Raw genomic sequence first — 12881 nt, 5'->3', positions numbered from 1 at the left:
CCACACTCATGGCAGAATTTTGGTAAGTGTCCTGTTGAATTTCCTTCCATGCCTTTAACGTTTCTGCCATTAAGTGAAGATATATAGTCTCCATCTGGCCTGGCTATGTAGCTCTCAGTATATGTTTTTCTTTTGTTTGTAAGAACACCTGAGGAAGGATTTCGTGCCAAACTAGGTGGTGTGGAATTTCGAGGTTTGATGTTAGTTCCTACATGAGGGGCTGCTATCCCTTTATGGGAGGGAGATAAGGTCTGAAGTTTGTTTCCCAAAGAGCTGCTAACTGAAGACACTTTACCTGAAGGCACACCTACAACAGTTTTGCTAGTGCCACTTGGTTGTGGTAATCGTGAAGATCCTGATGGTGCAGTTCCAGGAGAATTTGACTTTTTAAGTGCAGGCGGCTTACACTGTGTCCGAGAAGTCACCTTTCCTTTGGTATCAGTAGAAAATTTGCCTTTATTACTAATACGTGCTGCCTGTTCTTTACAGAAATTAATATGTCTATCAGCTGCATTTTCATTAAATCTCCTCTGGCAATATGGACACTGAATATAATCAGGATCATAAGAAGGTGGAGGAGGAGGAGGAAGTTTTCCACCCTCTTTAAGTGCCTGATCAAGGCCTTTAGCTGCTCTTATGGTGGCAATGAATTCTTCATGTTTTCTTCTCCAATTAGATGGTTTCTTTGGTGGTTCAGGCCTAGGTTTAAGAGGCTTTACTGTTGGAATATCAGTTCCTTGAGCTCTCTGTCTGCTTGAATCAAAAGTCTTCCGTTTTTTAGTGGCAGTTTTCTGGCAAATGGGTCCATGTTTTTTTAATGCCACTGGAAAGAACGTTCTTCCACAAATCTTGCAAGGTAACAATTCTCCCACTTGGACACTTCCATTTTCTTCCAGTCCCTCCATTGCGCCACCGCCCCTGGTTCGGCGAGATGCCTCCCCCAGCACCCGCCGCCGCCACCGCCCAGCTCCAGCTGTAGCAACCCCCAAGAAGTCTTTTTAGAAGACCCTTCACTCCATCATTTGCCAGTTTTGTGGGATTACAGACAATTGCTCTGTCTCTCTGAGGTGAAGATACCAACTCTTAGGGCATGGTTAGGTTTCACACTATTGAAATAGGCATGGCTGTCAATGGACACTAAATAAAAATTAATTCTCTTCATACTAGAATCAACCCCAAGGAGGCCACTCTAGTGCCACATGCCACAAACCCCAAACCTATGGTTTCTTCTCAATTTTCCATGACAGGGTTCCCAGCCAGACATTCTTGAAACCATTCTTCTTAGACTATTGCTTCTACATGCCTGGTGAGCTACGGCTCCTTTTTAGCTCATTGTGCAATAACTATATTAATATCATGGCATCTTCTATTTTTTTTACATGGCTGACTCGAGATAAGTATAGAAATTCCTTGTGTCAAATTTATTTAAATTATTGGCTTTCTTGTCTTCCTCTGGTGGTTCCCAATGAGTTAGTAGTAGAAAGTCCTTTATAAATCCAGGATATGCCATCATCGATGTTGTTATGATAATATCAATTCCCTTAATAAGGCAAATTTGATAAATTGAGACACCACACATCATGCTTCAACATTCTCAGCAAGAAGCTCTGTAATAATCATTTCTAGCTTGAGAGAGGCCTTTTCTAGCCAAGTGTCCCATGAAAGCCAGACTTGGCAGGGAAACAAGATGGATTGCTCTTAGTGATTAATAAACCACATATTGCAAATTGATAGTCCAAAGTTGATGTAGAAAGTTCCCAAACTGAATGAGATGCCATTTTCATTCTATTCTGGTCTTTAGGTCTTTTCTAGAAACATCAAATGTCTGGGATAAATATAAGGTCGGTCTTTTGGCTTAAAAAGAATGACAAGTGTGTCTCTCTAGACATGTCACAGTCATCATGGGAACAGACTTAGAAACTTTATCAAACAAGGTGATGCAGCTTCCAGAACAGTGATCCATCAACTCAGATGTCACGTGGTTAGAAAGTAGCGTCCTTCCTTGACTCTGCCCAGGTGAGATCTTACCTGGAGCATGGAGTGAAGCAGTAAAGCACAGATGAGTAGTGTTGGGGGAGGGGTTAAAAGGACAGTGCAGAGATTTGAAGCCATGACGAGTGGATAGCTGACTTTCACTTCTCTACCAAGGCCAAGGTTCCCTCTGCAAGGTCTTTTGCATCTGCCCCTCATCTCTACCTCTGCCCCTTGCACTCCCCTGTGTTAGTCCAAGTCCCTCTTGTCTCTTGCTGTTATTGCAACACCTTTCCCTTCCCTCCGCGCTCTCTCCATGCCAATCCTGCCCCCAAGAGTGCAACTGTGTAGAGCCCAGGCTCAGCAGCCAGGCTACTTGGGTGTGGATCTGGCTCTGCGACTTGCAGCTATGTGACCTTGAGGAAATTTCTCAAATTCTCTGTTTCCACCTGAATGGGGGTGATTATCTTTATTCCACAGGCATAGTGAGAAAATGCAGTGTATTCATACATGAGGAGTAGTAGGGCAGTGCCCTCAGCCAGCAGGCGCCTTATTACTGACTCTTCAAGTAGCCTTCTGGCACTCACTTTTCCAATGTTGACGTGGCTCTTATTGCCTACAGATTGGAAACCAAACCCCTCAGTAGCATTCTGGGCCAGCCTTGCTCTACCCCCGAGCTTTCCAGGTTTGTCTTCTATTCTAGGCTCCAGACACATGCACACTTTAATCCACGTGCATCCGGCTACCCCGCATCAATCAAAAGCTGCCACCCATTTTTCCCATCTCCTCATTGAGGCTCTCACCACCTCTCCTGACTAACAGTCCCCTTTGCCCAAAGTGCCTTTTAAAATACTGCATCCCCTTCAAGGTCTGGATCAAATGAACTGTCATCCAGAAATAGTAACCCCATTTGGAAAAATTGTCTCAACCATGATGTTTCTCTGGCCCTGTGTCACTGTATTACACACATCGTCACATTCCCTCTTGTATTCTCAGAGTTGTGAAGGGAGACATAGGTGTACAGGGGCAGGTCACCAAAAATTTTCCCAAATCACACTCTGTGACGTTTCTGATCAGGGAATGTGCCAAAGATTTGCTTCTTTAGCTTTGAGGAGTAAAAGAAGGAAACAGAAGATGTCCTGTGGAGCTGTTCCATGAGCTAAAATCTGAAATAGCTCACATCCTAAAAAGAGAAGAAGATGGTAACATATCTGACAGCATGGGAACCTATGGATTAAAAGAAGTAGTCAGGTAGGGCGCCTGGGTGGCTCAGTTGGTTAAGCGACTGCCTTCGGCTCAGGTCATGATCCTGGAGTCCCTGGATCGAGTCCCGCATCGGGCTCCCTGCTCGGCAGGGAGTCTGCTTCTCCCTCTGCCCCTCCCCCCTCTCATGCTCTCTCTATCTCATTCTCTCTCAAATGAATAAATAAAAATAAAATCTTTAAAAAAAAAAAAAAAAAGAAGTAGTCAGGTAGTTATCATCCAATCTCCAACACGGAACTAATCTCTGTTGGGAGAATTCGTGTTGAATATACACTCCAAAGGAGACAACTCTGATTCATCTAACATTTGCACTATCTTGTATTTTACATTCTTTGAATCATAATAAAGGATGTTTTCTTACCTAAGCTATTATCTTGAAATCTTTCTTTCTGAAAGCATAGTTATCACCAGCAATTGTTAAATGTTGGAATCCTGAAATCTTGCAGACTCTGGAGCCACTTTAAAGGCAAAATGGGATGCCCTGGACAGTTTCTACCCTAATGATCCACAACATTGCAATTTGCTAACATATCAAAAGGAACAGATGTTAGAAATGGAGGTAACTTCAAGCAACTGGTCAAGAAATAGCTGCCTTAAAGCATTTCTAAATTATTCTGGTCCTTTCCTGACCTTAAAGTTTTACAAAACAATTGGAAAAGATAAGATCTGTTACGAAAACTTTAGTTCCAATCATCACTTTACAGAAGGATAACGTGAGTTCCAACTTGGGGAACAACTAACCTATAATCAATGCAAATCTTGGGAACCAAGTCTTGATAACAATAGTGTATCCTGATGCTGGAAGCAGAGTACTGACTTTGAGTATTTATAAGCAAAAGAATAGACTCCATGATAATTCATCCGCAGTCCACAATTAATCCACAGAGATTTTAGAAAACCAGAAACCGGGCGCCTGGGTGGCTCAGTTGGTTAAGTGACTGCCTTCGGCTCAGGTCATGATCCTGGAGTCCCAGGATCAAGTCCCGCATCAGGCTCCCTGCTCAGCAGGGAGTCTGCTTCTCCCTCTGACCCTTCCCCCTCTCATGTGCTCTTTCATTCTCTCTCTCAAATAAATAAATAAAATCTTAAAAAAAAAAAAAAAGAAAGAAAGAAAACCAGAAACCAAAGGTAATCTATAATTTTGAAATAGAAAAAGATACCCTAATCTCTAAGGCAGACTATAGTGGTTCATGGATACCAGTCCAGGCATGAGCTTGTCTATGCACATCTCTGTAGCCTTACAGAGTGGGAAGTCAATTTTGTCATTTGATGTGATAAACGAGCTGGGGCTTAATTCAGTTTGTGGGTTCATCTTGTGAAAGACAAACGTTTGCACTTCATTCAGCCTTAGATAATTCAAAAGTTATGTTGTTCTAACAAGATAATCCATTAAGCATAGTTGTTCAAATGTCTGTCCATATGGGGGGAGAATTTATCAGGGGGTTGTCAGAGGAAAAGAACCCAAGTGATGCTTCTCCAGACATTGAGCTTACCCTGCAGATTTGAGAAGGGCCCCTGCCAAAGAGCCCACACCAGAGACAAGCCTACAAGCAGATTTATGGAGCAAGGAGACCACACTCGCAGAAAGGGTCCCATGGCAGCTTCCTCACCTCTTCATAAGCTTTGGGTTTGGCTTCACCAACAATGAACTCTCCTAGACATTTACAATGATCTATAGCCTCAGTTTGAAGCTCATCCAAAGGTAACTGCAGAGCCATCGAGTTTTATTTCTATTAGGATCCTCTGGGATTTACTGAGTCTGCACTGGACCTTGGACAAAAATGACCTTGGTTTGCTTTGTCACAGGCACATAAGAATCATACATTTCAATCATTAGCTCCTCATGGACTATGAAAGCCTGATATTAAAGATTGAGCCTTTTAAAGATCATATCCTATATAAACATTGTAAGTGAGAAATGTTTTCTTCTTTGATTTTGAAGGTTAATGGAAATGTCATGGAAACACTCACACATCCATAATTCTATGGATACCCAGAGGAAGGCAGCATACTCCCTGGTAGTTGTGTTTAGAATCCATGCCACAAATAGAGAGTTGAAGGTACTCTACGTTGCTTAAGAAGTAAACGTAATGGGTCACAGGTTAACAGAGAGAAATGCTAGGTGAAGTCCTTGCATTAATACATGACAACATAAAAGTCTGGAAGAAAATGATAGACAGTGTTTGGGGCAGACAAGAAAACACTTTGTGGAGTCCATGGGATTACTGCTATATAAACTGGTTGAGCTCTAAGCAAAGGACAACTCATATCGTCATTTCCCCAATACACCTTCCAAGTCTTTGTTTCAAACCTTTTGGATGAACACGGCATCAGTCCTGCCACCCTTCTGCCATTGATGCCCCTTCTTCAGCCCTTCAGCCACGCGCACATCCTCCTTCCAAGCAAAACAATGTTCTGAAACACTGCCATCTTGTGGCCGCTCCCGGAGAAAGCATGAGCGCTAGGCACCTGAAACACCAATCACCCAAGAGAGGAAACTTTTGAAGATCAAGTTTTCACAAATGGGCACTTTGGGGATGAGGATGTTAATACCCTCCAAAATGTAAAGTAACGTGCCCAATGTGATTCATATAATAAGTGACATTTATGTAAAATAGAATTCAGTTTTTTTTAAATTATAACTGTATTTCCAGACTGCTGGATGTGTACACAACCAAGGCATCATTGTGGGAAAAACAAAATAGAACTAAAAAAAAAAAAAAAAACACTAAAAGAAGAAAAGGAAAGAGGAAAAGAAGGAGAAGAAGAAGGAGGAGGAGGAGGAAGAAGAGGAGGAGGATGGGAGAAGAAGAATCTGAGCAATGTCAGCACTGTCCAATAGAATTTTCTGCAAAGATTAAAAAAAGAGAGAGAGAGAGAGAAACAGTAAAACATATCTCAAGAAGACATCTGCACATGCAGCTCACTCAGAAGGTGATTATTTGTGATCTGTATGATGAGTTCTGCAAAGGGCATTCCAGAAAAGAGATTGGGATCACGTTTTCCCAAATTTTTGTTTTTGGAAAATTATCAAACCTTCCAAAAAGCCAAAAAAAAAAAAAATGGCATCATGAAATGCCTGTATTCCCATTCTTTCGATTCACCAACTGATAACATTTTCCTATTGTCTTTATCTCTGTATTTCAATTAGAATGACTGACAGCAAGTTGCAGTCATCATTAGCTCTCACCTTGAAATACTTTAGCATTTATTGTCCCAAGAAAAAGGACCTTCTTCTCTGTAGCCACAATATCAATGTCACACTTAAGAAATTTAACGAGTCAGTAACATTATGTAACATAGAGCCCATATTTCAATTATTTTCATTCGTCCTCCAAAATATCTTGTATACCCTATCTTTTTCCTGATCCAAGGGCCACTCAAAGTTCACATGATGCATTTGATTATTATGTGTCTTCAGTCTCTTTGCAGGTTGGACAACCTCTCCCCATCACCATTGTCATTGTTCATGACCTTGATGTGTCTGGAGAGCCGAGACAGTTGACTCCATTTCTGACATTCTGGATATGTTCGTGTATTTTTGACTTCAGAGAACAAAGTTAGCTGATGCCAGCCTTTCTCCTATCTCCCCTCATTTTCATTAAATATAAACGTATTTATTTTTTCTGTGGCCTCCTAGGATGATAAGCACTGGAGTCCTGCTGGACCCCAAGGAATATCTCATTAGACCACGAAATATCTCATTAAACAACTTGCCTAAATACAATCTCAAGGGAGAGACACAGAGTCCTGGGCTTTTCAGGGGGTCGAGGACAGGAGGACAGGAGAACAGTTCTGCTCATGACTGACAGTTACTCTCAGGCTCCATTTTCTTGGGACCCTCATCCACGCAAGCAGAAATTAAAAGCTCATGTTTTCATTTTCATGCCCATGTTCACAGATACTTTTATCAAAACTTGTTTTTGAGGAAAAGAATAATGATATGGTCAAAGCATGAGAAAATATTCTAAGACCTATCAGATTTCAAAAATGATCCCACCCAGTTTTATATCCTTTCCTACGTCTCAGTCACGATCATTTGCAGCTGAGAGGGAGCGTTCTTCGCTGCAGAAGTAGGTTCGTATTTTCCATCGTTGTTCAACCGTACATCTGCCATCTGCCTGGTATCCAGTACACCCCGATGGAACTCTTTCAGGTTTGGCTCCGTGTTCATTTGCCTAACAGTTTGAAGTCTTATAGAAACTGAGAACCTGGTAGGTTTCTTCAGTTATTTTATGAGCACCTTAATCTGTAATATAGAATTTACCAACATCAAGAGACCATCTAATCCCAGTCCTATCTGGGTTCCTCCTTCTCCTTGAAGCTGTCTCATTTCCAACACACCGCTGCCCAGTCCTCCTTGCCTGCTACTGCGAAAATCTGATACCCAGTTCTGGGAGGAAGGCCTTGCTGGTCCAAGGGGCACCCTGTTTAAACCAGGAGCAGTAGCACCTGCTTGTCCAGTGCGACCCAGGTGAAGAGTTGGTCTCTCCCAGCCTTAGCACTCAGGTCCTTCACAGTGTCTGATTGCCAGCTAATTATAACCTGGCCATTCTGATTGCTGATCGCCTCTCTTTTCCATGGAACTAAATTTCACAAGGGTACTAAACCATTCCCTCACATCAAGAGAAGGAGTGCCTACAAACTAATCAGGGACACACACACACACACACACACACACACACTGAGCAGCTCTGATTCTGGAGTCAGATATGCCTGAAATTCCAGCCCAAACCACCCCTAGGAGGTTAACCTGGGAAAAGTTACTTGTATGTCTAAATTTCAACTTTCTCATGTGTAAAATACTGATGAAATACACCCTATAGGAAGCTTATAAATCTTAGCGAGATAATGTATATAAAATGCTTTACTTTTCAGGCTCCTTCAAGTATCCCAACCCCACATTTGATATGTGATGTCAGTGTGTACTAACCATTGCTAAGATGATTCATAGGACTCACAGATTCCACTGATTAGTGAATTACTGTCAGGGAGAATAAATTGTAGAATTAGATAAGACCCTTTGGGAATTTGAAGGTAGTGATGCAAAAATTCTTTATGGATGATAAAAATTGCTACTTAGCATTAAAAATTAAAAGCCCATAATAAAGGGCATTGCATACGCATTGTCCAGGGGCATTTAACAGAGGCCTTTGCCAAGGAAGGGGAAATTTTAGTAAACTGGTTCCACCTCACAGGATAAAGGACTACTTGGCTAGCAGTGGCAGGATTTCCTGACTGTGCTTGGCTGAACATTTGGCCTCAGCTGATAGAAGCACGTAGACCTATGTCCTGGCCAAAATGGAGAGATAAATTCTCTCTCTCTGTCTCTCTTTCTGGGTCTCTTTGGATTCTTCCAGAAGACGTGAATTTCACTCAATCAGCAGGCCTGGGTGCATGACCTCGCACTAGGTGGGGAAGGCAATGCGGCACACACAGCTCCTGCACACTTGGCCAGCTCGCCCAGTCCCATCTTGCTCCTCCCTTCAGTTCACACTGGCCTCATCACCTTCTCAACCCGTCGCTTCAAGTCATCACAACGAACTGGCGGGAGTGTGGACATGCAACATGATGTTTACTGTTCTGCTCACAGGCCACTCTCATTCTGGGTGTGGGATACTTTCATTAATTCCTTGGGGTTGGACCCCTTTCCTAAGTTTCTCCTTGGGATGTTTTAGTGTTTTGCATCATTTCAATGTAGATTCATCCTATTATTATGAATTTCATCTTCATTCCTTCCAGAATGAGAATGAAAACCAATCCTATAACAAGAGCTAACACCTATAAGCTTACTATATGCCAGAAACTGTCTAAATATTTGTATAGTAAATTATGAATCCACATGACAATGCTATGAGGTAGGTACCATTATGATCCATAGTATACATATAAGCAAAACACTGAAGGGCCCCTGGGTGGCTCAGCCGGTTTTAAGCGTCCAACTCTTGATTTCGGCTCAGGTCATGATATCAGGGTCATGGGATCAAGCCCTGAGTCAAGCTCTGCACTCAACAGGGAGTCTGCTTGAGATTCTCTCTCTCTCTCTCCCTCTCCCTCTCCCTCTGCCCCTCCTCCCTCTCAAATAAATAAACAAATAAATCTTAAAAAAAAAAAAAAAGGAAAGGAAAAAAAGAAAAGAGAAAAGAAGAGAAGAAAGGAAAAGAAAAAGAAAAACGCCCAGAGAAGTTAAGCTGTTTGCTAAGGTCACAGAGCTGTGAAGGCAAAGCTAGGAATTGACTCCAAGTAGTGAAGTCTGCGAAGAAACATAATCCCGTGCTCTCTCCAAGGTTCATGTATTCACTCCATGGGCAGTTATCACTGAAGACTGTGTGCACAGGTATATAAATTCTACTTCTACAACTTTAAAGTTGTAAGTTACCAAAATGGCGGTGTACTAGAAAAACAATCACATGTTTGGGGCTGAGGAGGAAGCAGATAGCCCACCTTTCCCCAGATGGCCCTAGAGACATGCCTTATCCTAAAAGAGAGAACAGAATGGTTACTGAGCATCACTGGCACCCTGTTGAGGCCGGACACCATGAGACTGTTATGATGAATGACCAAGATAAGAGGTGAGAATGAAGAGAGAGGTAAATGTCACAGTGAAAAGTTAGCAGTAAATACAAGAACCTTAAACATCCTCCAAAGAGGAGAAAGACTTGAAAGGAAGAGAGAAAGAGGGGAGGAGGAGAGAGGGAAGGAGGGAGGCAGGAGGGACAGAGGGAAGGAAGGAGGGAGGGAAGTAAGGAGGGAGGGAGGGAGGGAGGGAAAGAAATACCAGGTGTAATTCTGTTTTCCTTTTAAGCTACTTTCTCAGGACTGAAAGCAGCTAGAAGACTTTATCTTCATAGAAAAAGCCAAGCTGACATTCTTCCATGTCTGGAATTCACCCACATGTTCCTTAACGCCAACAAGAATCCAGGTTGCAGAGACAACTGTGAAGTTTCAGCAAACTGATTCAGCAACCACCACAGGCCATTTTTTTCTTTTTCAGTTGCCTTTACAATGAACAATGTTTCTTTCCAATGTAACTGCTGAGTGGATGATGTTTCTAAGAGCAATCTGTCTCTAGCTGAGTCTCTCCTGGCTCAAGCAAAGATTTCAGTCCTAGATCTAAGAGCCAGCTGACAAGTATCTACATATACCTTATTCCAGACACATCAAGACTGCTTTCTCCCTAAAGAAAATAATATAAGAAGGGGAAAATATACATATATGTATGCATACACACGCATACATATGGAGAGGGAAAAAGGATGTAGGTATAAAGGATATATATAGGGATCATTTTTATATATTCTTTCATATCTATATCCTTTAATGTATATGTGTATATATATCATGTATGTATATATGTGTGTGGATATGTATATATACATGTATAAATAGATACACCCACAGTTTATTATATATCAGGTCACTGGAACTTAAACTAAACTTCTATTTTTTATTTTATTTATTTATTTACTTATTTACTTATTTATTAGAGCAGGGAAGAGTGAGAGGGGCAGGGAGGGGCAGAGAGAGAGGAAGGAGAGAGAGAATCTCAAACAGACTCCCTGCTGAGCACAGAGCCTGACACAGGGCTCGATCTCACAACCTCGAGATCGTGACCTGAGCCAAAATCAGGAGTCAGTTGCTTAACCAACTGAGCCACCCACGTGCCCCACTTAGACTAAACTTTTAAATGAAACTACATACAATTTTTGAAACAGGCACCAAGATTATAGCATATTTATGGCCCAAATTCTAACCTAGAAGTTTTGATTTTTAAATATCACCGGCCCATACATTTCTGTCCTGAGGCTCTCTGCCACATCGAATTATCATTTATATAAGCATTTGCTAAGCACTCATTAACTGTCTGACTCTCAAAAAAAAACGGTGTCTATTTCAGTTCATTCCCGTTCATTTCTGACCTGGATAGCACAGGAAATTGCAGAGTTGCACAACCACTAATCAGATAGGTTTCTTTTCAGAGATTGCCAGGGGCTTTAGAAGAACAAGCTCCCTGAGTGTGTGTTACATGAGGGTGAGGCCAGGCCTGGTAGATTTCCTTCATTGTGATTGCATGCCAAAATGTTACACAGTTCTTGACTTAGCAAAGGGCGCCAAGGCTAATAAACTGGTCTCTTTGTAGGCTCTGGAAGGATACAGCTGCCCGCGTTTTAAATGCCCCGTAAAAGCCATTTCACTTGAGATAACAAATAGAAGAAGCAATCTTCAACCAGAAACTTGTCCTCTTCCCTAATTACTGTCCCAGAAATTCAAATCAGCCACCGTAGAGAATCATATTAAAATTCCTACATTACTCCTGACCTCAAGGAGACAGGGAGGTCGAAAGTGCTCAAGGCCAACAATAGTCAAGCTTTAATGCAACTTAATAAAATCATGACCCGCTTTGGCACTTGGCACATCCTCTCATTAAACCTAACATGTAGGGTTCTTAATGCTTCCAAGGGGTGTAAAATTTTTAGGTTAGAAGGTAAAGGTAGCAACAACAATCGAAGCAGAAATATGATGAGAGAGGAGGGGTTGGAATCCCGAGTAGTCAACCTAACAATTGTATTCTGGGCATGTCGTGCAGAGTTAAATATGTCACACAAGCCTGATGCAAAGCCACCCACCTGCCAATCAAGCCACCCCTTTCAAGAGTTGGAAACCAATACCACTCCTACTCACAATGCCCACATTTCTTAATTCCAGACTAACTGCAGCTTTTCACAGTGACCCAGTGTCTCATTGATTTTGCTAACCAAGACAACCTGATCATATATTACTCAGAGATTATTATTATTATTTGGTTCCCAATTGCTATGGAGATTGTGCATTTCTTTTTTTTTTTTTTTTTTTTTTAAAGATTTTATTTATTTATTTGGAAGAGAGAATGAGAGACAGAGAGCACGAGAAGGAGGAGGGTCAGAGGGAGAAGCAGACTCCCCACCGAGCAGGGAGCCCGATGCGGGACTCGATCCCGGGACTCCAGGATCATGACCTGAGCCGAAGGCAGTCGCCCAACCGGCTGAGCCACCCAGGCGCCCGAGATTGTGCATTTCTTATCTTCGGGGCTAACATCACCATTTCCACTACTGCCAGTTCCTTTTTTCTTTACGGATAGATAAATTGGATTTACAATTCTTATCAAAAGTTTCATGACATACTTATACTGTCTCTTCCTCTTTACTTTTTTCTTCCTACTATAATTTATTATTTTTGTGAGTTAATCCAACTCACTCTTTCTCAATAGCTAGACCAACTATTGGCAAGCTAAAATTCATCAAGAGGGGATAAAATATCATGCTTTTATAAAATAATTATCTGGAAGGTGCCTGGGGGGGCTCAGTCGGTTAAGTGGCCAACTCTTGATTTTGGCTCAAGTCATGACCTCAGGGTCCTGGAATCGAGCCTCACACTGGGCTCCTTGCTCAGTGGGGAGTCTGCTTGAGGATTCCCTCTCTCCCTCTGCCCCCCTCCCCCCGCTCATGTGCCCTCTGTCTCTCTCTTTTTCTCTCTCTCTCTCTAAAATAAATAAATAAATTTTTAAAAAATAATATTAATTCTCTGGAGAGCCCTTCATTGGCTGTGGTAAATGTCTGGATCAGTATTTACAGGTGCAATATCTTTCAATAGGGCCTAAACCACAAAAT

General features: G+C 42.0%; 1 protein-coding gene and 1 long non-coding RNA gene across 3 annotated transcripts in view; both read right to left on the bottom strand.

Moving 5' to 3' along the window:
* LOC145722513 (zinc finger C2HC domain-containing protein 1A) overlaps window positions 1-1868 on the bottom strand; it is a 2694-nt gene extending 826 nt beyond the window's left edge. Inside the window, exon 1 of the mRNA XM_081825787.1 lies at window positions 5-1868. Coding sequence (XP_081681913.1) covers window positions 5-905 — 901 coding nt within the window. The 5' untranslated portion in view covers window positions 906-1868. The remainder of the gene's footprint in view (window positions 1-4) is intronic.
* A 196-nt stretch (window positions 1869-2064) lies between these two features.
* LOC115940895 (uncharacterized) overlaps window positions 2065-12881 on the bottom strand; it is a 165640-nt gene continuing 154823 nt past the window's right edge. Inside the window, exons 8-9 of one of the 2 annotated variants that reach the window (XR_014146850.1) lie at window positions 5546-5703; window positions 2065-2587 (exon numbers count right to left, since the gene is read on the bottom strand). This is a non-coding gene — a long non-coding RNA (uncharacterized LOC115940895). Of the gene's footprint in view, window positions 2588-4294; window positions 5704-12881 lie in introns of those variants that run through there. The other variant, XR_014146849.1, reaches the window with a different exon arrangement.

Source organism: Leptonychotes weddellii, chromosome 7 (assembly GCF_054177405.1).
Source record: "Leptonychotes weddellii isolate Sample4059 chromosome 7, ASM5417740v2, whole genome shotgun sequence".
NCBI classification, from domain to species: domain Eukaryota; kingdom Metazoa; phylum Chordata; class Mammalia; order Carnivora; family Phocidae; genus Leptonychotes; species Leptonychotes weddellii.
Note: the sequence above shows the minus strand (reverse complement) of the source record. Positions and strands in the feature narration are given on the sequence as shown.